Source organism: Barbus barbus (assembly GCF_936440315.1).
Source record: "Barbus barbus genome assembly, chromosome: 20".
Taxonomy (NCBI): domain Eukaryota; kingdom Metazoa; phylum Chordata; class Actinopteri; order Cypriniformes; family Cyprinidae; genus Barbus; species Barbus barbus.
In genome coordinates, this window is record NC_136748.1 from 22,956,978 (window position 1) to 22,983,237 (window position 26,260).

The window sequence follows — 26,260 nt, forward strand, 5'->3', positions numbered from 1 at the left end:
AAAACTATGAGGGGGCATCTTTTACCCTCACTAAAAAAATAAAAGGTTCACGGGTTGTTAAGAGACCCACTCCATTACATTTCAAGACCCAAGTAATTTAAGTTGAGTGTGTGTGAGTGTGTATATATATATATATATATATATATATATATATATATATATATATATATATATATGAGGGTTTTAGGAAGTCAGTGTTTATATTGTCTTAGTACTTTTTATAGACACAGCTCAATTTAAATGGCTAATGTCTGTTGCCCCCTGAAAGACATCCACCTACTTTGAAGTATGAGTTTGTTTTTCAAATGTTCGCACTCCAGTGCTGTGTATTACAGGCCATTTCAAAGATAAGGGTGACAGCTTTAAAGTCAACATGAAACTGTGTTCACAAAATCAATTGGGAAACGATTAGTTTGTGAAGGTTTTTTTTTTTTTCGGACACGTTGAATAAGTCAAAATAAAGACCATGAATATGACAGGATGGACTCGAGACCTACAACACAAAGAACCTCTTTCTCAAATTTTTTTTTTGCTGCATATGGGTTTTTGAGTTGCTATATGGATATTTCAGAGATTTAAAGCACTTTTTTTTTTTACATTTTATAGTTACATTTGAGTTGTCCTGGGTCTCACTGAATAAATTAAGCACTCATCTTGGGTTCTTTGAAGCACCAGCTGGGTCCAAAAGTCTGAGGCCGTATATAATATAGATTAGTTCTATCAATCACATAAAATATTTATTGTGTAGTATATGTATAGTAAATCACATAAAATGACCACATTTTTGCACTATTGCTTTATCACTGAGTGTGACTTTGTATAGACAATCAGTTCTTCTTGCTTCCATTGAAGCACAAGATGCTCTTTGGATCATTTTAAATAAAGGAGAACATTATCATCTGGTTTTACACAAACTTGTGGAGTTAATGCAGCTCGAGTGTTTCTGTCATTAAAGCAAAAAGAGAGACAAACCAAATACATTTATAAGTTTATTTCAACGGAATTCAACTCAAATAATTATGCAAATTGTGTGTTAAAATGCAAAAGCAACACTTTCACTAGGTGTCTCAGATTCTGGATCCCATTGTAGACGGTTTTTTAAAACCCCATACAACTTGTATGGCAGCGAGCTGAAAAACCCTTTATGGAACATTTATTTCTAAGAGTGCAGTGGTTGGAAACTCGACCACTTAACGTGCATGGAAATGTGACCCCGCAACCTTCAAAAGAAAGCCCCCCCCTCTCTCAAGTACGGCACATGTATTGGTAAATACTTGCATGACAATGGGTCCTCCGCCTAGGGTCTGACGGCATTCTATATTAATAGAAGCGCTGTGTATTATTCATAAGCAGAATTACTTTGGTGGCACGGTCCCAGGCCAAAGGGAGCTCCATGCACTCCTGCTCTCAGCCCTGACATGAGGAATACTAACAATACCGGACATGTGCAGGGCTGCCCGAGTTTACCACTGCCCACACTATCGCCCATTATAATAATCTATTCGGGGATTAAAGGGGTTTTATCTTGAAGCCCATGAATAATGAAAGTGGAATTTCAAAATTTAATTGCCCCGAATTAAATGATTCAAGATAATGTTTCTTTTATAAATTTGTAATGGGGCTTGGGGGGCAAAGAATGAAAAAATACATTAAATAAAACCTTTTTTTCCCCCTGCAAAAGAAACGAAGAATGAAAGGACAATGGACGAGTGCCCTTATGTCTCCTAATGGGGATTTTTCTAAAAAGGCCCTCTTAAAGACAGATAGACAGGTCAAAGATTTGAAGAAAAGCCCTCCACCTTATTTGATTCAGGTGAAAAATGCACAGAACTTTAATCTTGGACTTGTCATTGTAGACAGACTCTAATGGCTCTTACCTATACAGTAGTGTACTGACGTACTGGGAGTGCAGTACATTGTGTATCTTCTTTATGGCTAGATCACATCAAAGATTTGAGAATAAGTGTATTAAAGCTGTTAGATTTCCAAAGCTATAAATCTATATACAGAAGCAGCAAGAACAAGTGACAGACTTCCATACACTCGTCATCTTTCAACAAACCATGCTGAACAGTATATTGAACAGTGCTGTTTAGTTGGGCTGAATACTTGAACTAAAATGTAATTTCCATTTCTGTACATGTACACAATTTCAAAAGGATAACAAAACATTGGGTGTATATGTTGATACATTTCTCACCACCTACTACAACTCACTACTGATGGATCATGTGACTGGGTAGAGGAACACAGCTCTAAGATTTAATAATTATTTCACCCAAAAATTGTCATTATTTACTTACCCTCATATTATTTATTTTTAAATATTTTATTATATTAAGAATTGTTATGCATCTCTTTGAGAGTTCGTATTATCAAAAGCTGTGCTGAAAAGATTTATATAAAAAAAAAAAAAAAAAAAAAAAAAAAATTCTATATTCAAAGTCTTCCAAAGCCATATGATAGCCTCGTATGAGCGGACCAAACTGCATCATATAGCTTTAAAAGACTTAGAATACAGTGCCCAATAAATAAACAACATTAGGGTGAGTGAATAATGGTAGATTTCTCATTTTTGTGTGAAATATTCTCTTACTTAATAGCACCCAATGTTTTGTTATTTAAAAGCTGACAGGAACGGAGTCGTGCCTTGTGGGTGATGATACTTTTTTCTGTATCTGGAATCCAACTTAAATGGCATTCGTTAAGGCTTAAAGATGACCACAACAGTTGCATGACAAATGCGGGAGATCGTTTTGGTGTTGCAGTGAATACTTGCATAAAAATCTGAAAAACAAAAATAGATTTCCCTAAGATCCCGTATTGTATGAGAGAAGTTAGTCCGAGGAGATCGTAGTCTCAATGTCCATTAACTGTAAAAACATATACATATATATGAATGGCTTTAACACACAAACCTTGAATTACATTCAGAGCAAAGAGTAACCACATGGTTACCAACAACCTCTTATCCTCTGTTCAAAACTGAAACTAATGCTCACTTTGAGAATGCACTGACTGTTCTCTGAAGTGCATGAAAATATATACTTTTTTGGGACTGACGTCTTTCAGTAACCTTACTTTTTATGCGAGTAAAGTAACTAGCTTGCAGCTAGGCAGTGATGATCTCTTTACAGATCGATGTCAGAACATAAGAGTAATGATTGTCAAGCAGCACTAAACGTCAAGCACGTTTCTGGCATGATCTACAGCAACGGCTGGTTAAAGAGAAGTAAAATTCCCAGTCAGCATTTTAGATGGCTAAAGAGAAACATCCTTGGCAACATTACCATGTTAAAGTCTGATTTTTTTTTTTTCTTTCATTTTGTGAAGTCCGAGAAAGCCTTCATCTAGATAGGAGTCCATATGATTGGTTACTTCCTCACCTTGTTACCACCTTTTACTGGTAGGACAAGCAAAGCTACTACAAAAGAAACCAAATGTGGCATTGATAAAAACTCCAATAAACCAAAATAAAAACAAACAACAGGCTTCTTATAGCTTGAGCTAGCTTAAGCTGCATTTAATAAAAAAACAAAAAATGTTTAAACTGAAATACACTGCTTTAGTTTAGAAAGCTTTTGCTCCTATTTGTGAGTCTCTTAAACGAAAATAAATAAATAGCAGGAACTAAGATTGCCACCATGCACTGGTTATGACTATTTGCCGCCAACTTTTGGTTCAACTTCAGTTCGTTTGGTACTCGGGTCGTGCTTCTCAGCCTCACTCTCTATCATCACCGCATCACCTCCTGGAGGATCCTCTTGAGTACCATTGAGATCTTTACACTGGCCGTTAAGAATGGGCGTCTTGGAGGAGTCCAGGCAGGCAGCGTCCGGCTTGATTTGTGCCAGGTTCATCTCCTCCTGAACACGCTCGTCGTCTTCAAGTTTGCGAAGGATTATGGGGAGTTTGGCATCTGCGTTCTCCAAAAGGGCGATGTCGCTTTCTTCATACAGTGGCAGCGGGGCCCCTTCGTCCAGTTGCTTCTGGAAGTGCAGGCGCTTGGCCCGACCGCAGGACACGGCGCGCTCTAGAATCTCTTTCTCTGCCAGCCGTAGCTTTATAGCGATGCGGGAATGCAAGGACAGGTCGGGCTTCTCCAGCATGGAGCGGTCCTCCTGAACATGATAAATACATGTAAATATTTTCTAAATGTATACTGTATGAGTGTGCTTTTATATATGCATATTAAATACAGTATACACAGTACACACATATATTATGTAAACAAACTTTTTTGGATGCAATTAATCATTTGACAGCGCCAATATTATATGTTTGTGTGTATACAGTCAAACCGAAATTTATTCAGATACTTTCAACATTTCTCACATTATCACAGTTTATTCGATATAGTTTAGAAAATGGTAATAAAATATGACAAGAACTTAAGAGTTAAACTGTGTCAGATCAAATTCATCTTGCTAATGTCAGATAACTTTGATAGAAAGTTATGTAATGAATTAGGTTGAATAGCTGTCAGCTGTTAAATTTAAGTACACAATTATATCATACCAATTTAGGTCAACCAATTACCAAGCCATGCTTAATTTTAAGTCTGTGGTGTAAAAAGGTTGCATTACCAATGAAAGCAAAACACTTAAGCAAAACACGGTCAGGTCAAAAAGTCCTTTTTGATTCCATTTTTGGTTCCAGATTGTTATCAATTTTACTGGTAGTACACTGTATGAAGAATTTGGGGATATAATATGTCAGTTTCCTTTATTTTGCTATCCTCACTTACAGTACATAAATGAAGCATACTGTCCTGCACCCACTAGTAAAAAAAAATATATATATATTAAATTATATCTGGTGTCTGAATAACTTTTGGTTTGACTATGTACAGAACTATATAGCATATTTTGTATTCACAGAAAAAAAAAGCAGGACTATTTAGGGTTATGGTAAAGTTATAAAATGTGTAACTATATGTAAAAACAATAGATGTCTATGCAATGTCCTCATTTAGACAGCTAAGTAAATGTGTGTTTGTGCCATTTGTACATATGTATAAGATAAATAATTTATTAGATATGTTATTTAGTAGGGACTCATTAAATTGATCAAAAGTAAATACATTTGTAAAAAACTATTTATTTTTCAAATATGTGCTGTTCTTTTGAACTTTATCAAAGAATCCTGAAAACCCCCCCAAAATTATTACGCAGCACGGCGGCTTTTAAAACTGATAAGAAATATTTCTTGAGCAGCAAATAGAAGAACGTTGCTACCTTTTAAGTTCCCTATGCAATTAAACATTTTAAACTATTTAAAAGATGTTTTATAAAATCTGTGTGAAAGTTCAAAGATTGTTTGCCATTCTTCCAGCACCTCTGAGGTCGTCTTGTAGGTTTTGAGAAGCAGCGCTGCCCGTGTTTCCAGGAACGTCCACAGCTTGATTTCATTTTCCCAGCTGACAGGGAATTCAGTGTTGCCCAGGGTGAAAATCTTGTTGATGGCGTGATCGCCCACCAGGTAGTCCCTGAGTTCCTCTGCAATCAGAAACGCACACCTCTCTGGTTAAGGGAGTAATCTGCCGTGCTAGTGAGCCGGCAGGTCTGATCTGCGGCGATTATGTAAGGTATGATTACACGGCTGCTAACGAGATGAAAGGGCTTGCCAAATGAGTGCTTTGCTCGTGCACACCGCTGAATCCTGTCACACTAGTAAAATAGAAGCCCCCAGCACAGGGGCTTCGCTTCGTTTAAAAATTAACATAAAAGTTCTGAAGTATCAGCTCAGACTTAAGAGGTCTTGCCAGAGGACATGGCCTTGCTTTATGGGATTTATGACAAAAACTTCTCCTACATAGATGCTTATTAATATTTCACTGACTCTGGATCAGTCCTTCCACACATCTGCCGCACTGTCTTGATCAATTAAACACCTGAGGCACACTTGTTTAGGCTTTGTTGTCCTGACTAGTTTAATGTAAGAATGTGATATGAAATATGGCATCTCATTTCCTGTTTTATGGCCCACAGGTGTACCTTAGTGCCAGACGTGAAGGTATCGAGACAAACAAAGATTCTTACCTTCAGTCATGCAGAAGACACGCAGGAAGGCCAGAAGCTGAGCTGATATGGGCGGCTCGCTGCAGTGCAGGGCAAAGATACTGGACCTGAGGAGCAGAAGAACCAGAGAGGGTTCAAAGCAGGGTGTTACTCCAACTGACCCCCACCCCCCACCTCTCTCAAATTAAACCCCAATTAACTCCAGCAGAACGGGCAGGTGCTAATGGAAGCCTCCTGCCTGCACGAGACCACGGCACTGCTCCCCGTCGCATGACAACTGATTGATCTGAAGTGATGAGAAGCCACTGAACTTGATGCATTTTTAAAAACACGCTCAATCATTTATAATTTACCGTTTAATTACTGGAGCATATCTATGGCCTCTTGCTGTCTGACTTAAAGTGGGATGAAAAGGAGCATCTCGACTCCGACCTGAATCAAAAGGTAATTTCATATGGGCCTGTGTGGATTTTGTTTTGGAGACTTAAAGGATATTGATCTGTGTGACAGAAAATTCACTGATAGTATTACGCCACAATAGAAGAGATTTTACAGCAGTGTAATTCTGTTACACCTGGATGATGATTCCTGTAGCAGTATGACTCTCTATCGGGAGAGGATTGAAGGGGGTGTTAACATGAGAAAACCTTACACATTAAAGATACAGCTAATGAAAAAAGGGGAGAAAAGGAAAAGAAAGCTTTTTTTAAGTGTATGGGGGAAAAAAATTACATGTAAACTGCCCTCCAGAATTACTGCCACCCTCAGGAAAAATACCAACCAAAATAAGTTACAAAAAATAAATAAATAAATAAAAATAGCTGTCATCCATCAATAATAATAATAAAAATAAAATAATAATAGAACAAAACCTTACACATTATAGATTACAGCTACAATAAAAAATAAAAAAAATCACATTTAAACTGCCCTCCAGAATTACTGCCACCTTCACGAAAAAACAACAGACACCAAAATAATAAAAACATAAAAAAAAAAAAAAAAAAAAAAAAAAAAAATCGATGTTACCAATAACAACAACAAATAATAAATAATAGTATTAATAATGACAACAATAGTAATTATAATAAAAATTACTTATTATAATTTATTATTATTATTATTATTCTTATTATTATATAGCAGTTCTCCGAGTAAAGTTATTAGCCATTTTTTGTCTTTAAGTGTCTATCCAAAAATTCCTATTCACTTGGTTATAATCATGATTACATTTTTCATGGCTCATCTAAAGCAAATAATCCTTGAGGGCATTGTAGCTCAAGTAGCGCTACGAAGAGCAGATCATTGTCAGAAATTAACAGCAAAAAGAAAAAAAAAAAACAGTATGAGATATGAGGTCTAATGGGTTTATATGGAAATAAAACTAGACAGAACACTGCAGAAATAATGAAGAAAAAAAAAAAAGAAAAGCCACAAAAGAAAAACATCTGACTCGACGTGCATCATGTGGTTTGCCATTCCTGTACAGGATACTCACGCAGGAATCCCAGCACGAGCCAGAACCTCGGCCTTCATGGCATACAAACGTTCGCTCTTGCTCACACCAAGCTTAATCTTCACACGGTCGTGTGCGTTGTCCTCAAAGAAGAAACCATTGTGGATCACAAACTCTGCATTGGATCTTGTACCGTAGAATATGTAGATCTGAGGGGAGAGAAACCGGAAAACCTTTGGCATAACTACGACACATTGCTAAAGTTAAGCATAAATGAGTACAAGCACTGCCCTTCATTTCATGGACTCATGGATGCACAGGTCAATGGGAATGGATGTGATATTAACCAGTGGCAATTTAGCCCTGAAAACTTCCTTCCCGTAATACTGTCTTTTCAAACACTGCTCACGTCTTCCGCTCAACAGCACATCTGCAACATTTACAGATAGTGCTGTGCAGAGAGAGTGTGAAAGAGAAAGATAAAACATAGTGCTGGAGAGAAAGAGAGGGGGCGAGAAAAGCACAGTTCAATTCTGTTCTCAGCCTCTCCACATTGAGTTCCAGCCCAGTGCGAAATCAGCAGCAGGAATCAGGGATCAAACGGCTCTGTACAGAGCGACGCTCCAGAAACGGCCCCTCCTACTCCCCCCAACGCTTGTCCGAGTCCCCCACACCGGCCCCCGCACTCTCTTTCTTCTTCCACTGGCTGTCTCTGCGAATCTTATCAAATAATTCACATTCTGGAGGGGGGTGGGGGTGTATACCTGGCCTGTCACTGTGTGCCCCACGTATCCGCTCTCCCCATGGCTGGATCTGAATGCCTCCGCTCTGATATTACCCCCGGGCCTCCATAATGGCTGCTGGCTGATAAATGCATTACGGAAGCACAAGCATACAGCAATAGCACTGAGGTGAAAGTGCGCGAATGGAAATTGAAAATGTACAAGTACATTAGGTGGACAGAGCATTGCACGAAATACACCCGCTGATTTTGTCAATCACATGGGTAGATGTGATTATTGTCAGAGATATTCTGCTGTAAAGACTAATGGTCACCCTAATTGTGATCTTAAGAGGGTTGAGCTGCTGTGATAGTGTTGCAAGACTCACCTGTTCACCCTCTTTGTAGTCTTTGAGAGACACACATTCGCATCGGTCATCCTCTAGATTGTAGCCAGTCGTAATCTAGAACAGAGCAGGTCTTGTGAATATTTGAGTAACTTAATAAACTATATATATATTATATCTATATATATATATATATATATAATATATTTTACAAGATGAGTGATTGAAACATTTTGGACACCATTGCACTGTCCATTTTTTATTAGATCTCATGTTAACATCAGCCATAATTGGCCAGCTATTTTTTTTTTTGCTACTTTAACATATTTAAAAGCTTTAAAGTATTAATTATAAGTATTTAGTCACCACAACTGCAAGGCTATTTTCTGAAATATTTCTGAAGGTAAGAAAAAGACAAATAAAACAAAACACGGCAAATCCAACAAATAAACACCACTTATTAAAAGTTATACAGTCAATCTATTAAAATAACACACCCTTACAAATACAATCCTTCACTATTAAATCTCTTAAAATCTTCAGAAGTCAACTAAATCAAATAAACTGAGTAAATTGTCCAAAAAAACACTGCTGCAACACATACAATGTGTTTTTTACAACCTTAACCAGGGGATTACCAGAAAACCATTTCATTACACATTTTAATGACCGTGATTTTCAATGCACATGATAATTTGAAACAAAACTTCGTTTTAGGATATAAGTGCATTACAGAATCATATGAACAGAGGCGATATATTGCTCTGTGGCAAGAGCTACAAAGCGCAATCAAAGACAAATTATCCAAATAAATATAAAAGATCCCTTGGGATGAAGGCATAATCTACCGAAAAATCACATTAGATGCTCTTGCATTCCTTAAAAGTAAATGTTTTTTTCCTGTACTTCAAGACTGCAATACAAGTGAAAGCACTGTAAACATCCATATCATGCAGGAGTTTATAGAAAAATGGTTAAACTGAATTGGTTGGAAAAGCTTTTTGCTACTCATAAATGATTTTTGATGAGGAGCTCTGTATTCATTTTGAAGCAGCGCTGCAAACTCACCAGGCCATTGGTGTGGTTGCACATGTCCCAGAGAGGGATGAGGGCCAGTGTGACCCGACTTCCATCTGCGGTAGGAATCTGGTTCTGACGGGTCATCACAGAGGACACTGCCCACCTGATATACAAATGGCATAGCTTCATTACAGATTCAAAACTGGTTCAATATTTGTAACAGGCACAAAATTGGTTGAAGTAATGTGTAATTTCTGGACCATTTAAAAAGTATTGTCTCTGCATTTGATCTACTACAACTGCTGAACATGTTAAAGGGGAATACAATGGAAAACAGGATTTATCTTGCTCTTTTGAAATCTTTTTGAGTTTAATGTAGACCCAAAATAAAATTCCCATGTATAGACACTAATCTGCAAAAACAGTTAATAGGGCGGGGGGAGCGATTTGGCGATTTGGCTCCAAAATCTCGATTAATTGAACATTTTAACTCAATTACGATTAATGAACGATTATTTTATTTATTTTTTATTTTTTTGCCCTCATAGTTCACTGACAAGTTTTGTACAGTAAATATGCTCACATATTACAAGTGAGAGATTTTTGAATGAAGGGTGCATTGCTTGATTTTAAAATAATTTAAGGAAACACACACTATCTACTATCTATGATTATTTATTGAACATCAATGTTGAACAACTGAAATTAAAGCACACATTGCCTAAAACGAACAGTCACTTTGTTCTTATAAAAAAAGTAAAAATAAATAACTTGCACTTTTGGAAACAAAATAAATTATTTTCAATGTTTTTCTTATTAAAAGTAGAAAATAAGCAGTATCTCTTCTAAATAAAATAACTCTTGTTCATATTCAGTAACGTGATTGTGCTCCAAGTGTTGAAACAAATTGGTGGCGTTACCTTTGGACGTCGAAACTGTTTTTCTACAGTGTCTACATCTGACTTCATTTTGTTCGATGTCATCCTTACTGAAGCCAAAATGTGTCCAAATGATAGAGACTGCGTTTTTCTTTGGTACAAGCTGCTCTTGTTGCTCAGTTGTCTCAGTGATTAAGCTCTTCATGCTCGACATGTCGGCGGAATAACGTAATGTAAGGGAGCGGGGTCACGTGACTCCACACGCGGTAGTGTTTTAAAGGGAAAGTAATCGAAATAATCGACCTGGAAAAATTTGATCGATTATAGGTTCTGAATGTCGATTTCGATTACTTTTCGATTAATCGCCCAGCCCTAACAGTTCATTCAAATCTTCATGTTATTTACATCACCACCCTCACCATCTCTAGCTAGAATGTTCTGCAGATGATAAATAATTTTTTTTTTAATGTATTTATTTTTTTACTGTGGATTAATTGATCATCACAAGACAAGTAATGTGTGCTAACAAAATAAACATTCAGTTCTGATGCTCATTTTGCATGCAAAATGGTTAACCAATCAAAACAGGGGTCATTTGAATATTAGAATTCTTAAATGTACAAGAGTAAAAACGGCCTGTTTAATTCTTAAAGCCAAAGCAAGCGTGGAAAATGATCATAAAACTACCTTCTTACATTACACAGAGAAAACAATATTTAAAAAAGTACAGAATATAGCTGCTTCAATAGTCTGCATATTAGGCAATAAAATGACCTTAGATCTGAATTTGTCCTGGAGAAAAAAAAAAAAGTCTCATCTAGTCTAAATAATCTGGACGCAATTTATTAAAAGAAACTTCATGAAGTCCACCGAAGACAACATTAGCTGTGACAAGATGCTATTCCATTCTCTTCACACATTACCCAACGGGAGCAAAGACTTGCATCATATTCAACAATCTGAAGATGAAAGGGGACCAATGATAAATTATTCCTTCACAGATAATTTGGTGCTAATGAAAGAACAATGAGAACAAACGCCTCGTTTTTAAAGGCCATCGCATAGCCCTACAACCAACCTACAGTCTTCCTGCTATTTTCTTTTTTTGATCCTTAGCAGGGAAGAGAAGTTCTACTTTTTTTTAACATGATAGGACATTTCAACCAACCTGTAGTCGTCAAAGGTAAAAGCATCCTTCAAGGGCAGTTTGCTGGCGTTCGGATGAGTCTGGGAATTGAAGATGAAGAAAACAGAGTGGAGGGAAGGAAAAAGGAGAAAAGAGAGAGTAAAGGACAAGAGAGAACGAGATATGGAGGCAGAGGGGGAAAGGAGGAAAGAAAGAGAGAGCAAGAAAAAAAAAAAAACACAAATCAGTCAGTGGAATTTCATTATGTGGCTACCTAACAGATCCTAACAAGAGTGTAGCCAGGCAGAGAGCGTCCAGTGGTGCTATGCAAGGATCATGGTAGTATTAGCCCCCCATACATCACTGTCAACTTAATTTGTTGTGCCCAGCAGCCGTCATAAATCTGCTTCATCAATTTGTGTGACAGAGAGCCACTGGTGCCACAGAAATCTACATTTAAAGCCACAGACTCGCTCCCTCCAAGGGCTCATTTGCAGCGGGTGTCATGGAGAGGAAAAAAAAAAAAAAGCTACAATCCCGTAGAAAAAAAAAAAAAGTAGGGAGCAAAGAATGCCAGGGTCTAATTCAGCCGGCCCGTAGCACCCTCCTGAACATGCAAAATGAGCCATAAAAATAGACGTAGGTATGAAGCTGAGAGTGAAGGATATTCTTCTTTTCCCCCACAGGTGCTCTCACGGCTGTGTGTGTGGCGCTTGTCCTGTGAAATGAAGCACTGTACTCCACAATGAGGTACCGCGCAAACCGTAATGGCGCTGATATGTATATAACACTGAATACATCAAAAAGCTTGTGCTCGAATATCATAATCACGACTCGGGTGATCAGTCCATCACACAGAACGAGTGATAAAATTGCCCAACAGACACTGGAACCAAAACAAAGAAAAAGTGAACTTGGCAGACTTCAAAGGATAAATCACTTAGAGATCTGCATGCAAAATAACTTCCTTAATAAAAACATCTCTGTGACATGAGGCTTTTCAACTGTAAGATGACGCTTATTAAAGATTCTGCTCAACGTTGCTAAACCGTTACAGTGAATGTTAAATCAACATCCAGCAAATATTTGAAAATGCAATTCTCAAATGACAAACAACTGACCATGGCTTGATTGAAAAGCTGATGATTAAATGAAGAAAAAAAAAAAAACACTAAACAAAATGAAATATTTTATTAGTTTACCTGCATGTCATGTGGCTATTAACCAAACAGAGAAGCGTGAACGTGAATATTGTTAAATTACTAAAATATTAAAATAAAATCTAAGGGGATACTTTCAAAGTAAATATTTTAGGTCAAAAAGGTTCCGCTGACAAAAAAAAAAAAAAAAAGGGGAATCCCTGCATTAAACAATTGAGACTCATTAAGCTTGACCAGTACAAAAAAATCCAGTGAATGGTAATATAAATTACAATGTTTGTCGTTATTAAATGACATTAGAAGATTTTTTATGGTGCTTTTAAATTCATGCTACAAGCTTTTGTTGTATAGAACAGTATGTGTGCTTACTGGAAAGGGGGCGCAAACTCCTTCTGTCAACCAAGTTGCACCATTAGGTTCGCAAACTGAGGAATAGAAGCATGAAATGCAAGCGCTCAGAAGTAGTGGCTAACTTTTACCTTCCACGTCTCTCCCCATTAATCAACTTCCCTGGCACTAATTGAGCCCTGCTCTAGAACGCACACACACTTAGCGAAGATGGTGATACCATGTGGCCACGTCATATCTTTGCCTGTGACTCATTGTGTCGGCAGAGTACAATCCAGTTTTGACATTGTTTTAGCCCTACAGCAGAGCATAAGAACTTGTTCAGCTGCCCCGACTGTGAGCAACCAGGGAAAGGTCTAACACGCTCAGGTGGATGAAGGTCTACAGGTCAGCTGTGAATTTGTAAAGCACGATATAATAGCAGAGCAAAGCCTGTCCACTTCCTTTCATTTTAACCCCAATTCTGGCAACAGGCTGAATTGGTAGCAGCGCTCATATAGGGTGATGGACATCCATTAAAAGATAAGCACTGGGTAAAGTCAATGAGTAAGAATTCGGTGACTTGGGTTTGAGCCTCACACTGCAGATGAAGGGAAGTGGTTCATGTAAGGATATGGGGGGGGGGGCATATTAGAGGTTTTGATGGAAGTAGTAGGGCAAATCTCCAGAGAGTCTCAAGTGGTTCTCCAGACTTCCTGTAGGAAGATGTGCTGAGACCAGCTACACAAAGATGGGGAAAAAAAAAACATCTTTGAGTATCGGTAACCATTATAGGCCACCTGAAAAGGGTTAAAGTGCCGTTAATGATATTTTCAGCCCTCTGAGAGCTGAATACTCGAGTGCCCGAGTACCTTAATAGATTCAATTAAGGCAATAATTAGTTGAACAGAGTGATAAACCTCAGGGGGAAGGGCGAACCTGGCTGCAGAAAGGCCATGACGAGGTCTGCCCGGATCCCTCGGAGTGCTGTGGGTTAGTAGAAGGCCTCTAGTCTGGAAAAATGTAGGATGTGTGCACGTACAGAGGTAGTGTTGGATGAAATGGAGGTGGTTTTAGACGGCACATTTGACGAGGTGTAGTTTTTAGAGATAAAAGGGCAGCTGCACCGCTGCAGGTTCAGCTTGTGATGCATTAGCATCACCAGAGAGAGGTAATTCATCATGTGCCACAATGGCACCGCGGCTCAGAGAGAGACGAGGGGGGAACGGCCCTGTAAATCAATTAGAAAACAAAAGCTCCCACCACGAGCGCCTGCTCTCCTTAACGAGGACGGCGGGAAACGCGGCTAATTGGCCGGTGGCCTCCAGGAGGTCTTTCTGGAGCTGGAATCCCCAAGCACCCCATCCGCCGCACTGGCCGGTATTAGAGAGCTCGTCATCCGTTTGCATGCTGAGGTTCAAACGGGATTGATTTTACTCCTTACTTCCGTTACGTCGACTGTTTCAACATTCGACTTTGTGCATAAAAATGATGAAACGAACATCGTCGTTCAACGTCGCAAACTCTCCCTCATTTTCCGAGGTGCATCAGGAAGGTCAGACAGATATCTTCCCAGGTGCAGAGAGGGGGTGGGATGAGAGCATACCACTGGGACCCTGTTCATTTCTCATCAACAGCAGCAGATGCAGCACACCAAGGTTACTTTGCATTCGTTGCATACCGGGGTCACCTTATGAGGTTCACCTCCCCCACACACACATGCACGCATTCAGCTCCAGCGAGGAACGAGCAGCTATCATTGGTCCCCCGCGGACACGGGAGGTGCTCAGATACTCCTTGGAGGGCACCTGGCGTTGACAACAGCCTATCCCTCTTCACGCAGGCAAATATATATAAAAAGCTCTTCAATTCCAGCAGGTGAAGGGCCTTGCTTTCTCAGTTCTTCCCGAGGAGAAGCCGAGAGGAGGGGGGAGGCAGGGACCAGATAAAGCAGGCCGTGGGAGGAAGTAGAAGATGGGGGGGCTGGGGTTGTCAGTCATGTGTGGAAGGTGCAATCAGGTCAATTCAATTCAAAGCCAATGCGACAAGCTAATTTTCCAGCCCGGTCATCTGCGGCCGCCTCAGAAGAGAGGCTGACATTGACAGTAGTCATTACAGTGACACTGGCTCACAACCTGAAGAGCCGAGAGGAGAGGAGTGGACAGGATACTCACCGAAGGGCCAGCAAGACAACCCTCCCCCTCAACTGAACCTCTCTAGAAAAAAAATACAGGAGCTTTAGATGAGCAAAAAGAAGTTACGTGTTCATTTCACTGCGAACTCCTACTCGAGTGCACGCAGAATGAATCTTTCTGTTCATTAAAAAGTGTGATCAGTGTGTAATTCTTTACACCAATAGGTCATGAGGTCCTCCAGCTTTATTTTAGCAATACAAACTTCAACCAAGTTGTTTCAGAGGAAGTAACGTTTCATTTAGACCAGTATCTTTAGAAGCGTAACTCACTTCTGCCACCTAATGGACAATGAAACAGTCACTGCATATGCAAATTGATTAAGTTTTTGATGACTGATGCCCATGGCTTAAAGTAGCAGATACATATATTCTAGTTTATTGTGTTTCCTGTTATTTGTCTCAGTCGCTGTATAGAAAACAGTATAAATACACTTGATTAAAGTTATTAACAGAGTACAAGAAACAATAATACCGCTCCTAATTACACTCCAACCCCCTTTTATAAACTAGAAAACATTTAATAAAGATATGTCAGCAGATTTGCAGACGAAATTACAAATACATTAACTATTTGCATGAATAGTTGATGTCTTATCTCGACAGTAATGTGAAATATTAGTTTCTTTTCCCTAATTGACAGTCATCTAATGAAAGAAACAAAATGTACTGGCAGAGATTTTGAATGAAAATTGGGGAGAACTGGAAGAGCATATTATTGCTTCCTTAATAGCCAAGGGGAGGTCCAAGAAACGGGATAAAATTTATTGGACAGATTACGGTCCCACTGAAATGAACTGCCATCTCAATGTGTCACTAATAATCATAAATATTCAAGATTTTCTTCACAACACTGGAATTACATTTTATGGCAATATAATGCACTTTTTGAAACCAAAGCGGAAATAACACATGTTCTAAACCTTAAGAGTTTAAGAAGCTACCACTGAATATTAAGCACATATTTTTCACTGCTCAACATATCTAATAATGGTTTAGTTTGAATTGTGGAAACAAGCAGATGTTTTTACTTTTGCAGTGACAAGAAGATATTCTAGTCTAGAAGTACATTTCTATTGTTCCTTATTAAAACAGAGCAAAAAGATTCATACCATTTGGCATATAATAGTCTTTTCTGACACCAAAATCTAACACTTTTGGACATGCATGTTATTATTTAAAAGCAAACTAATTCATGCTATTTTATGTTTGGCTTTGAACACTACATTAAGGGATGAACATCTCCTCCTGCTGGCCAAAGATTGTCACTGCAGCACCGTCTCTGAGCCATGTCAATGGCAGCTTATCAGGGGCCCTGAAATTGGGTGCAAGAGGGCATTATAAAGCTCCTTTTACCCATCTCCAATGTGCCTTCAACAGCAGGGATCCTTTTAAAACTGGATTTCCTCACCTCAGCAGACAGCAGTGTAAAGGACAGCTATTCATGTGGCTAGAGTCTGAATAACTTGTGGCGCTGATTGCTTAAAGAGCCCTGCACTCAAACAGCTGGCAGTCCATGTATGAGACACAGATAGGGCTATCAGTCACCGTACTCATCAAAACTGCCATACATATGAGCACAACTCTACAAGTCAACTGAAGAAAGTTTTGTGCACTTTTTGTGGTGTATTCAGGGATATCTGTAGCTGAAAAGTGAGACTAGATGCTTAAGTTAGGCCTATATTAACCTCTTAGGTTATTTAGGTAAAGGTAAATGTGTAAAACAGCATGCAGAAGGCAAGTGTATCTGGTTTAGGCTATAAAAAATACAATGCATTTACAATGAACAGAATGTTTTTTAAATGCATTTATACATGTAAACATGCTTTTGGTAGTACAATGAAAGATTTTCACTGTCATGTTTTCATTTGTCACGGTTTAAATTAAAAACCTAGATAAATGAATCAGTTGGAGGAAAAATATCAATTAATTTATATTTACACATACAGACAATTAAGAGAGAATCTGTGTAACTTACATGGATGACTTTGTAGAAATAGGCATACTGCCGTGCTGTGTTTTTGTATTGACTGAGTACGTCCTGTATGGCTTGTGTGGCCAGCAGGTGCCGCACTTCCTCCTCTTCAAAGTACAGGGGTGTGTCATAATCAGCAGGCAGGGTCTTGATGTAGGGCAGCCAAGGTGAGCTGGGATTGGCCCGTTCACACAGCAAGTGTAGGGCCAGAGTCACATTGCCCATGGCCTGAAGGATCCGGTCCTGACTGTACAGCAGCCCTGTGAATAAAAGGTGAATGTAGGAGTCTGTCGGCAAATGTTTTCTAGACACAACTAAGGTTCTTTTCACTTATGCTACCACACTAGGTTTTGATTTGGACCTGTGTAACTGAGCTGAAAGCCCAAGACTACAAAAAGGAACCACACAAAAAGGAATTAAAGGAGTTCATATCAGGTCATGTAAACCACAGTATGGTTGGTACCATTTTCAAATTTCAGAGTTCAGAAAACCATATCCGTGATCTAACCAGTGTTGTTATTGTTAACTAAAACTATCAAAAATAATTTTCAGTCATTGAAATAAAGCTGAAACAAAACATAAATATTACATGAAAAAAAAAAAAGAAAAGTTTAAAAGATTTACTGTGGTAATCAACAGCATGTCACAGATGCTGTCGACAGAGCTAAAAGTTGTATGTAATGTTCCTGGAACAACAAAGTAACATTTATATAAATGTGGTCTCCATTTTCTCTGTGGGGAGAGATGTGCCATGTCATTAAGCCCTTTCACACATACAGGTACATCTAAAAAAAAATAATTCACAATATCGTGAAAAAGTTCTTTTTTTCTTGTAACTTATTTCAAAAAGTGAAACTTTCATATATTTTAGATTCATTACATGTAAAGTAAAACATTTCAAAAGTTTGTTTTAATTTTGATGATTAGAACTTACAGCTCATGAAAGTAAAAAATCTGTATCTCAAAATATTAGAATATTTACATTTGAGTTTCAATTAATGACCATCCATACAGTATCAATTCCGGGTATCTCTTGTTCTTTGAAACCACAATAATGGGGAAGACTGCTGACTTGGGAATAATCCAGAAGATGAATATTGATGCCCTCCACAAAGAGGGTAAGTCACAGAGGGTCATTACTGAAAGGTGTGGCCGTTTACAGAGTGCTGTATCAAAGCATATTAAATGCAAAGTTGACTGGAAGGAAGAATTTGGGTAGGAAAAGGTGCACAAGCAACAGGGATGACTACAAGCTTGAGAATAATGTTAAGCAAAGCTGATTCAAACACTTGGGAGAGCTTCACAAGGAGTGGACTGGATCTGGAGTCAGTGCATCAAGAGTCACCACGCTCAGACGTCTTCAGGAAAAGGGCTACAAAGCCACTTCTGAACCAGAGACAACGTCAGAAGCGTCTTACCTGGGCTGTGGAGAAAAAGAACTGGACTGTTGCTCAGTGGTCCAAAGTCCTCTTTTCAGATGAAAGTAAATTTTGCATTTCATTTGGAAATCAAGGTCCCAGAGTCTGGAGGAAGAGTGGAGAGGCACAGAATCCATGTTGCTTGAAGTCCAGTGTGAAGTTTCCACAGTCAGTGATGATTTGGGCTGCCATGTCATCTGCTGGTGTTGGTCTACTGTGTTTTCTGAAGACCACAGTCAACGCAGCCATCTACCAGGAAATTTTAGAGCACTTCATGCTTCCTTCTGCTGATAAGCTTTATGGAGATGCTGATTTAATTTTCCAGCAGGACTTGGCACCTGCCCACTCTGCCAAAGGTACCAAAAGCTGGTTCAATGACCATGGTGTTACTGTGCTTGATTGGCCAGTAAACCCGCCTGACCTGAACCCCATAGAGAATCTATGGGGTATTGTCAAGAGGAAGATGAGAGACACCAGACCCAACAATGCAGATGACCTGAAGGCCGCTATCAAAGCAACCTGGGCTTCCATTACACCTGAGCAGTGCCACAGGCTGATTGCCTCCATGCCACGCCGCATTGATGCAGTAATTCATGCAAAAGGAGGCCCAACCAAGTATTGAGTGCATAGAAATGAACATACTTTTCAGAAGCCTGACATTTCTGTTTAAAATATCCTTTTTTTATTGATCTTATCTGTAAGCCATAATCATCAAAATTTCAAGAAATAAAAGCTTGAAATATTTCACCATGTGTAATGAATCTACGTATATAATATACAGGTTTCACTTTCTGAAATGAGTGACAAAATATTGACCTTTTTCACGATATTCTAATCTACCGGTAAATTGCCGTAAAAGAGATCATGTGTGAACAGGACCTTTTCAAAAATACCGGTAAATTCGTTCCGGCAATTTACCGGTACGAGAAGTTGTAACATTACCAGTAAATTGCCAGAATTCTGCTGCGTGTAAATGCAGAAGGAAAATTACCAGTATGAGCACGTATGAGTTCAGAACACGCTGACGTAAGACGTCTACTCCGGGCCAATCATAACATTCTGACACACAGATAACGCATTCACTGGATACTGGCCAGGATGGCCATTTTTGCGTAATTTTGTGTGTATTTGGCCACTTAAGTTAAACAACAACGTAAAATAACTCAATATGATACTCGCTATAGGCTATGATGTGACTGAGTGCTCAGCCTTGAAACAGCCTTTGGAGCGCACGAGTACTGATTGGCTTAAAAAGACGTGCAAATTATAAATTGTGACGATGCAACAATGACCCGATTAAACAAGTTAAAATTTTGTCAACTGTCCCGAAATGCAAGCGAAAGTCTTGCGAGCAGACGAGATGCGCTGATGTGAAGCCGCTTTGAGAGAGTGAAAGAGAGAAGACGAGAAGAACTAATCTGCTAGTTTGTGTGGATTTATTTACTCATATAATCTACTTGCTATCTTGAATAAATGTCTGCAGCAATTTCCCTCATTATAAACTTGAAAGCTGCGGGGATGAGTAAAACTATGTAATATCCCCCACGAAATTCTGGACATGATTAATTATAACTCTATTACAGAGATTTGTGAAATAAAATGTCATTATTTTTTAGTATTTTTTTCCCCCAGGCTTGGAAATTGCTGTTTTTTTTCCAAAATTTAATAAAAGCAACTGATGCACGCTGTTAATCACTTAAGCTGGCCCACCAATGTGATCGGCTGAATGCTCCGTTACCTCTCCTTCCTCTAATCACATGCCGGATCCATCACCCCAATTTGTTCCAGGACCTCGAAATTTTCAAATTAAGCACTGGTTTGTAGTCGTCTATTACGATGTCTCTGGGACAAAAACAACTGCATGAATGCAAAAGTTGACCGCATATGACCGCATATACCCTCCATGTTTACAAATACAAGCGCAGCCATTGGAGGTTAACGATGTCATGGAATTTACCAGTATTTTGGAATGGATGTGTGAATGGTGCTTTTCCGGAAAAAAGACGGAATGTCGTTGCCTGTGTGAACACAGTTATTCGGTAATTTTACGGCAATTTACTGGTATTACTGTGTGGAAGGGGCTTATAGTCAGAGTTTGAGGTCAAAGATTGACATTGCTACAACTATGCAAACTCACCAAGGACAGAGTTCTTGGCAGAATCTACAGTCATCAGCATTTTTCTAGGGATCCACAGGAACAGCTCCTCTGCCTGAAATGGACAGAAAGCCCACAGGGCAATTTAAATTGTCAATGTTAAACACACATATGCAAAAGCACCAATTGTTCTAATGTACCATTACATACAAGTTTAGTTTAATTATAGGGCTAGTCCTTTCATGACACATTCAAATTCCAATTTTTTTGAACAGCATCTTAAAAATGCATTTTATAACTAGCAGTTAGCAAAAGCAACTGGAAACGTCAGTAAGGCTAACTGTAGCAGCCATTCAAAACTATCTGAACATTGACTCAATCAAATCTAGAGGTAGAGTATGATGTGATGAATAACCTCTATATATTTCTTCTAAAGCATTAACAAGGACGATGGTGAAAACAGCTATGATCAAGACATATATACACCTGTAATTATCACTTGGTCACTGACCATCAAGAGGGATCACACAAATAATTATCATCTACTGTATCTACAACCAATATATAAGAGGAGTTGCTTTCAGCCTTCAACACTCAAGATATGACACTCTGTAGGTGGCAGAAAAAGCCAGCATGAAGCACAATGGACCGAAGCTCGATAATACACAAGTGTTTGATGCCAGAAAGACTACCAGCATGAGATCTGGTTCATATTGCAGCTTATTTTGGCTAGGAACAGCCCATTTAGAAACAAAGGCGCTGCAAGAACTGAATTTGTAAAAACAAACCAAGATTAAAAATAAAAATAAAAAATAAAAAATGTATCCGACATACTGTATAACTAAATAGTCTAAAAAGTTTAACTAAAATAGACTTATTAATTTTACCATCAAACAATCCCTGGGCTAGCTAAGAAACCAACCTTGATATCTCTGGCGGCCTTCAGGCCATATCCTTCATCTGCAAAGTTGGAGATCTCAAAACCGTCACAAGAAGCCCCACATTCTGCAGCCCAGGCCATCAGCTCAGAGAAAAAGTCCTCCCTGATTCCCTCGAACGAAACTGACATCCCTGAGGAAATAATACAATCCCAACATGAGCTGATTAAGCTATTGTATGTATATTGAACATCAGCATGAGAAGTTTTCTCCGTAATGATTTCCATTATTTTACGGCACTATACTGTATTATGTTACTGTTAAACCACACAAGTGGACCTAAATGGTGCTACCTTTTACTCGTGTGTATACTACTGCATAATGTGCTGTCTAATATTTATTCTAATGGATATTTATGTGTTCTAATGCACATCTCTGAGACTCCCACTAAGTATTTTATAAAGTAATGTGATAGGATCTTACTCAAGTCATCGCATCACTGTAAGCGAAGATATTTCTGTGTCTGCCACAGTACATCAACTTACTGCATATGAGCATATTGTTATAGAAGTCATTCTATCAGATAAAGAAATGTGTAACATCCCATCTTTTGTGGTAATAAGATTCTCATACTCTTAAGCTCATGTTAAAAGAACCAAAAAAAGCCATTATTTATTCACCCTCATGTTGTTCCGAAACATTTTTATAGCAAAATGAACAGCCCAAAAAATAATGGCCAAGCTATAATTTGGCTTGAAAAGAATCGAAAAATAGTGCATGAGCCACATTGATGGCTTTTATTGCTCTTTTTTGACAGTTTTGAAGATTTACTCTATTCACTTGCATTGTGTGGGAAAAGATCTTCAAAGACATTCTGCAAAATTTCTCATTCACCCATGAAAAAAAGTCATAAGAAGTAACTGACAGAAATAATTTTACATCTGGGTGTTCCACACCATCTGTTTTTTTCCCGACCTCTTTTTTCTTGCAACTAGGACAGTTTAATACTTTACTTCTTAAAAATGGCCAATGGCAAATCACAAGGCAAACCATGCTGCGTTAAAGGTTCAAAACTTCCTAATCATATTCATTTGAAGCAACGGTGTACCTTTCTGTTTCTTACGGATCTTCTCCACCAGAGCTCGGATCTGAACATATTCCTCCCACTCTTTCCCAGGAGAGGGAGCAGCGTTGCTACACTCTGAATGGGGGAAAGAAAATAAAAACATTCCAATAAGTTTATATTTAACAATCGCTTATGCTTAGATTAACAAAACACAATGAGTGACTATGGGGGAAACAGCTTAGTGCTCCATATTAAAGAAGTAGTTACTCAAACTCAGGCCATCCAAGATGTAGATGAGTTTATTTCTACATCAGATTCAGAACAGATTTGGAGAAATTTAGCATTACGTCACCTGCTCACCAACGGATCCTGTGTAGTGAATGGGTGCCGTCAGAATAACTGACAGCTAAAAAAAAAACAACAACCTACAAGTAATCCACATAACTCCAATCTATCAATTAACATCTTGTGAAATGCAAAGCTGTGCATTTCACTTGAGAACGCAATATTATTGGATAGAGGACTTGCATTTTAGCCAGAAGCAACAATTTGAAGTTAAAAACATCTTGATGGATTTATTTCTTACAAACACACAGCTTTTTGCTTATTGTAATGTTTTGATCAGCTGTTTGGACTTTGATTCTGACGGCACAAATTCACCGCAGAGGATCCATTGGTGAGCAAGTGATGTAATGCTACATTTCTCCAAATATGCTCCAGTGCAAAAATCAACTCATTTAAATCTTGAAAGGCCTGAGGCGGAGTATATTTTCAACAAATTTTCCTTTTTGGGTGAACCATTCTTTTAAATAACCAAAAGCTGGCTGATTTATGTCTTCTAATAGCTGTTTTTGTAAAAATCGTGACCGTCGTGGACTTCGTAAATCCATTAAAATAAAAGGATGGTCTTTATTATAAACAAGTGCATGTCCTTCCCAAAATGAGACGTGCAAATTTGAAGAGCTGTTCGACATAGAAGTTCCAAATTTGGACTGATAATAACCAAATAATTTCATGAAGTACCACCATACCCTTGAGCACGTAACCTCAGGTGGCACCATTTGGATAAAAGCTTCAGATGATTAAATCCTAAATAGATGTACTTAAACATAAAGAAACCATTCTAACTAAAGAGGTTCAATTTTCAGTATCCAGCTGCATATTTTTTGCCATAAATAATATAACAATCATGTAATGCGATTATAATCACAAAAGCCTTTTGTGTACCAGTGATGCACAGTGTTGCTCCTCATGAGAGTAATTCATTGCAACAGTATATCAAAACAAGAATGCAGCCATAAAGAATGCTTTATACTCACTCTGCAGCAGTTCAGAGATTAAATTCATCATCTCTTTCGGAGAAACCACAGCTGTGGCCCCGGTCCCTGATTTCTGGGTCTTCACTCGGCTCTTTTTACCCATCTTGCTGGTCTGGGAGAGAGGATGGCTATAATAATAGCAAGTTGAAAGCAACAAAAATAAATAAAAACAAATTCAATGTGATTATATTGAATTACAGCTCAAATTAAAGTGAAAAAATAACCCAAGCTAAATTATTACCAGGCTTCATATCGCCTTCATGCAACCTAGAAGGCTGTACAATAAATGAGCCAATAGTCTGAGAAGTACTGACTCTACAACTCTTATAAATATTTAGGTCCAGTACATTCATAACTAAATGGTAGAAACATGTGAATGTTTCACATCCAAATAATCTCTGAACCTAGAATTATTGCCAAGAAAGGTTAATGGTCTCTGTGAGGGATTCTATGGATGGCTACAGTGAGCCAAAGGGCCCTAAATCAGGTACTTCGCTGTAAACACTGAACATGTGGCTTACATGGAACAAACTTGTGTCATTAACATAAAACTTCCATGCCGTTAAATTTAATAATGACTCCTATGGCAGCTGTTCCCATATTTCAAAACGGTCTGAGTGCTCTACCTGTACAAATTTGGGAAACGCACAAAAATACCATTTCTATAGTAAACCATAAGTCTTGAAAGCTTTTTTGTTGTTGTTTGCTATGATAGCAATCACTCATGAATAAATAAAAATATATATACAAAAAACATTTCTTTAAAATACTGTTTCTCAGAGACAAATACATAAGCCGCCAATGTTTCGACCATGGATATGTCCATCAAATACCCCAAGCCAACTGTTTACTAAACAATGACAGGCCCAATTGTATTACAGAACTGCAAATTGGATTGAAACACTTAAGTGAGCTACTTAAGATTGAAACCACAAGAGAACCAGCAGCAGCACTGCAGCTATACTGGCTGACAGCATTAGATAGCAAAAGACATGCAACAAACAACATAAACTGTACAGATCAAAATTCAAAACACAAGATCAGTATATTAGATAATGATCTAAGCAGACTGATGCCTTAAAATAACTCAGCTTGGCCCAATGCATTCACTCAAACCCAGCAGTAGATGATCACCTGCTTCACATTACACACTACTGCATGTCAGTCTTCATTTTAAACACTGGGTGGTCCAGTGATCATAAATTAGCCAATGCATGAATTAATACCTCAATAAACATACAATCCATACATTCATATTTACATGTATTCATCTATCTGTCTGTCATGGCCCAAGTGTCTCAAAACCTGCCTACATTAACATCATTTTAGGGCAACATTTGAAACGTTCAACAAACATTTTGTGGAGCGTAATGAACGCTTTAAGCAGCCCAGATCTGTCTAGGCAGGCTGCTCCCAAGATTTTTGAGACACATTCAAAACCAGCATGCTTGCATTTCGCAATTTGTTGAATTACACACAATTTACAGCGACGCATTTGCAGGCATGCGGCTTATTATATGATGTTTAATTATCGTAAACACCTCGTGCACATTTGCAAACATTATTTAATCAGATTGAACAGCAAAACTACCTTCCAATTGACTACAGGGATCCTCCTGTCAACCTGGAATTCAATCCTCTTCTGCTCGCTCTGCTGGCAAAACCTAACCTACTTCAGAGGCAAAGCCACGCCCTAATACAATTTTCAAAAAGCGGATTGGCCCAGTGACGCGTTTGTCCCGCCTTAAACTTGTACAGAAGCGTATAGTAATTGGATAATGTTCCAGACGCAACTGCATACGTGTGAGATAATTGGTTAAAGCGTAAATATATTTCACATCGCTAAACTGTAGGTATCTATTGGTTCGCGTTAAGGCGGTACCCGTTCGCAATGACTTTACTGGTCGTGAGGGGAGTCGGTCAGATTTACAAGGTTGGTTTGACTACACAAACAGAAAAGGCTTAGAAGTTTACTTTGGGTTCATAAAGTGACCATAAAAGGATAAAGTCTGCGCAACATGATTCGCAGAGGAAACCGTCAATCACAGCCACAACATATAAATCATAACGCATTGTTATAAACCATTTATAATGTGATTTATAATAGTTAATACTTTAATAAATCAAAGATTCGTATTTTTAATACCACTTTACAATGCATGATTTCTCTTTTATGTGTTTAATAATAGTTAATACTTTAATAAATCAATAATTCGTATTTTTAATACCACTTTACAATGCATGATTTCTCTTTTATGTGTTT

The 26,260-nt window shown here is 38.3% G+C and overlaps 1 protein-coding gene across 3 annotated transcripts; it reads right to left on the reverse strand.

Annotated features, from left to right (window-relative positions):
- Positions 1–2,334: 2,334 nt before the first annotated feature.
- On the reverse strand, positions 2,335–25,668 carry LOC306885918 (actin-histidine N-methyltransferase-like). Of its 3 annotated transcripts, none has more exons than XM_079442734.1 (13): positions 25,589–25,668; positions 23,998–24,125; positions 22,721–22,813; positions 21,657–21,805; positions 20,777–20,849; positions 17,225–17,481; positions 11,611–11,669; positions 9,613–9,727; positions 8,587–8,661; positions 7,519–7,685; positions 6,042–6,127; positions 5,338–5,498; positions 2,335–4,121 (listed from the first exon to the last, which is right to left on the reverse strand). In XM_079442734.1, exons 2-13 carry the CDS (start codon positions 24,098–24,100, stop codon positions 3,660–3,662), a joined length of 1,800 nt encoding a protein of 599 aa, XP_079298860.1. In that variant the 5' UTR covers positions 24,101–24,125; positions 25,589–25,668; the 3' UTR covers positions 2,335–3,659. The 3 variants fall into 3 exon arrangements, with proteins under 3 accessions (XP_079298860.1, XP_079298861.1, XP_079298862.1); XM_079442735.1 differs by having other exon boundaries at positions 3,328–4,121; positions 23,998–24,109; positions 25,589–25,662; XM_079442736.1 differs by lacking the exon at positions 22,721–22,813 and having other exon boundaries at positions 3,328–4,121; positions 25,589–25,643.
- Between the last annotated feature and the right edge of the window lie 592 nt (positions 25,669–26,260).

Bases quoted from the DNA above. Each gene is read 5' to 3' on its own strand.
- LOC306885918 (XM_079442734.1), bottom strand. From the start codon at position 24,100: ATGGGTAAAAAGAGCCGAGTGAAGACCCAGAAATCAGGGACCGGGGCC. The intron at 21,806-22,720 runs GTACACCGTTGC...TTATTTCCTCAG, and splicing joins GATCCGTAAGAAACAGAAAG to GGATGTCAGTTTCGTTCGAG. The intron at 9,728-11,610 runs GTTGGTTGAAAT...TTTGTATATCAG, and splicing joins TTTACCTTTGACGACTACAG to GTGGGCAGTGTCCTCTGTGA.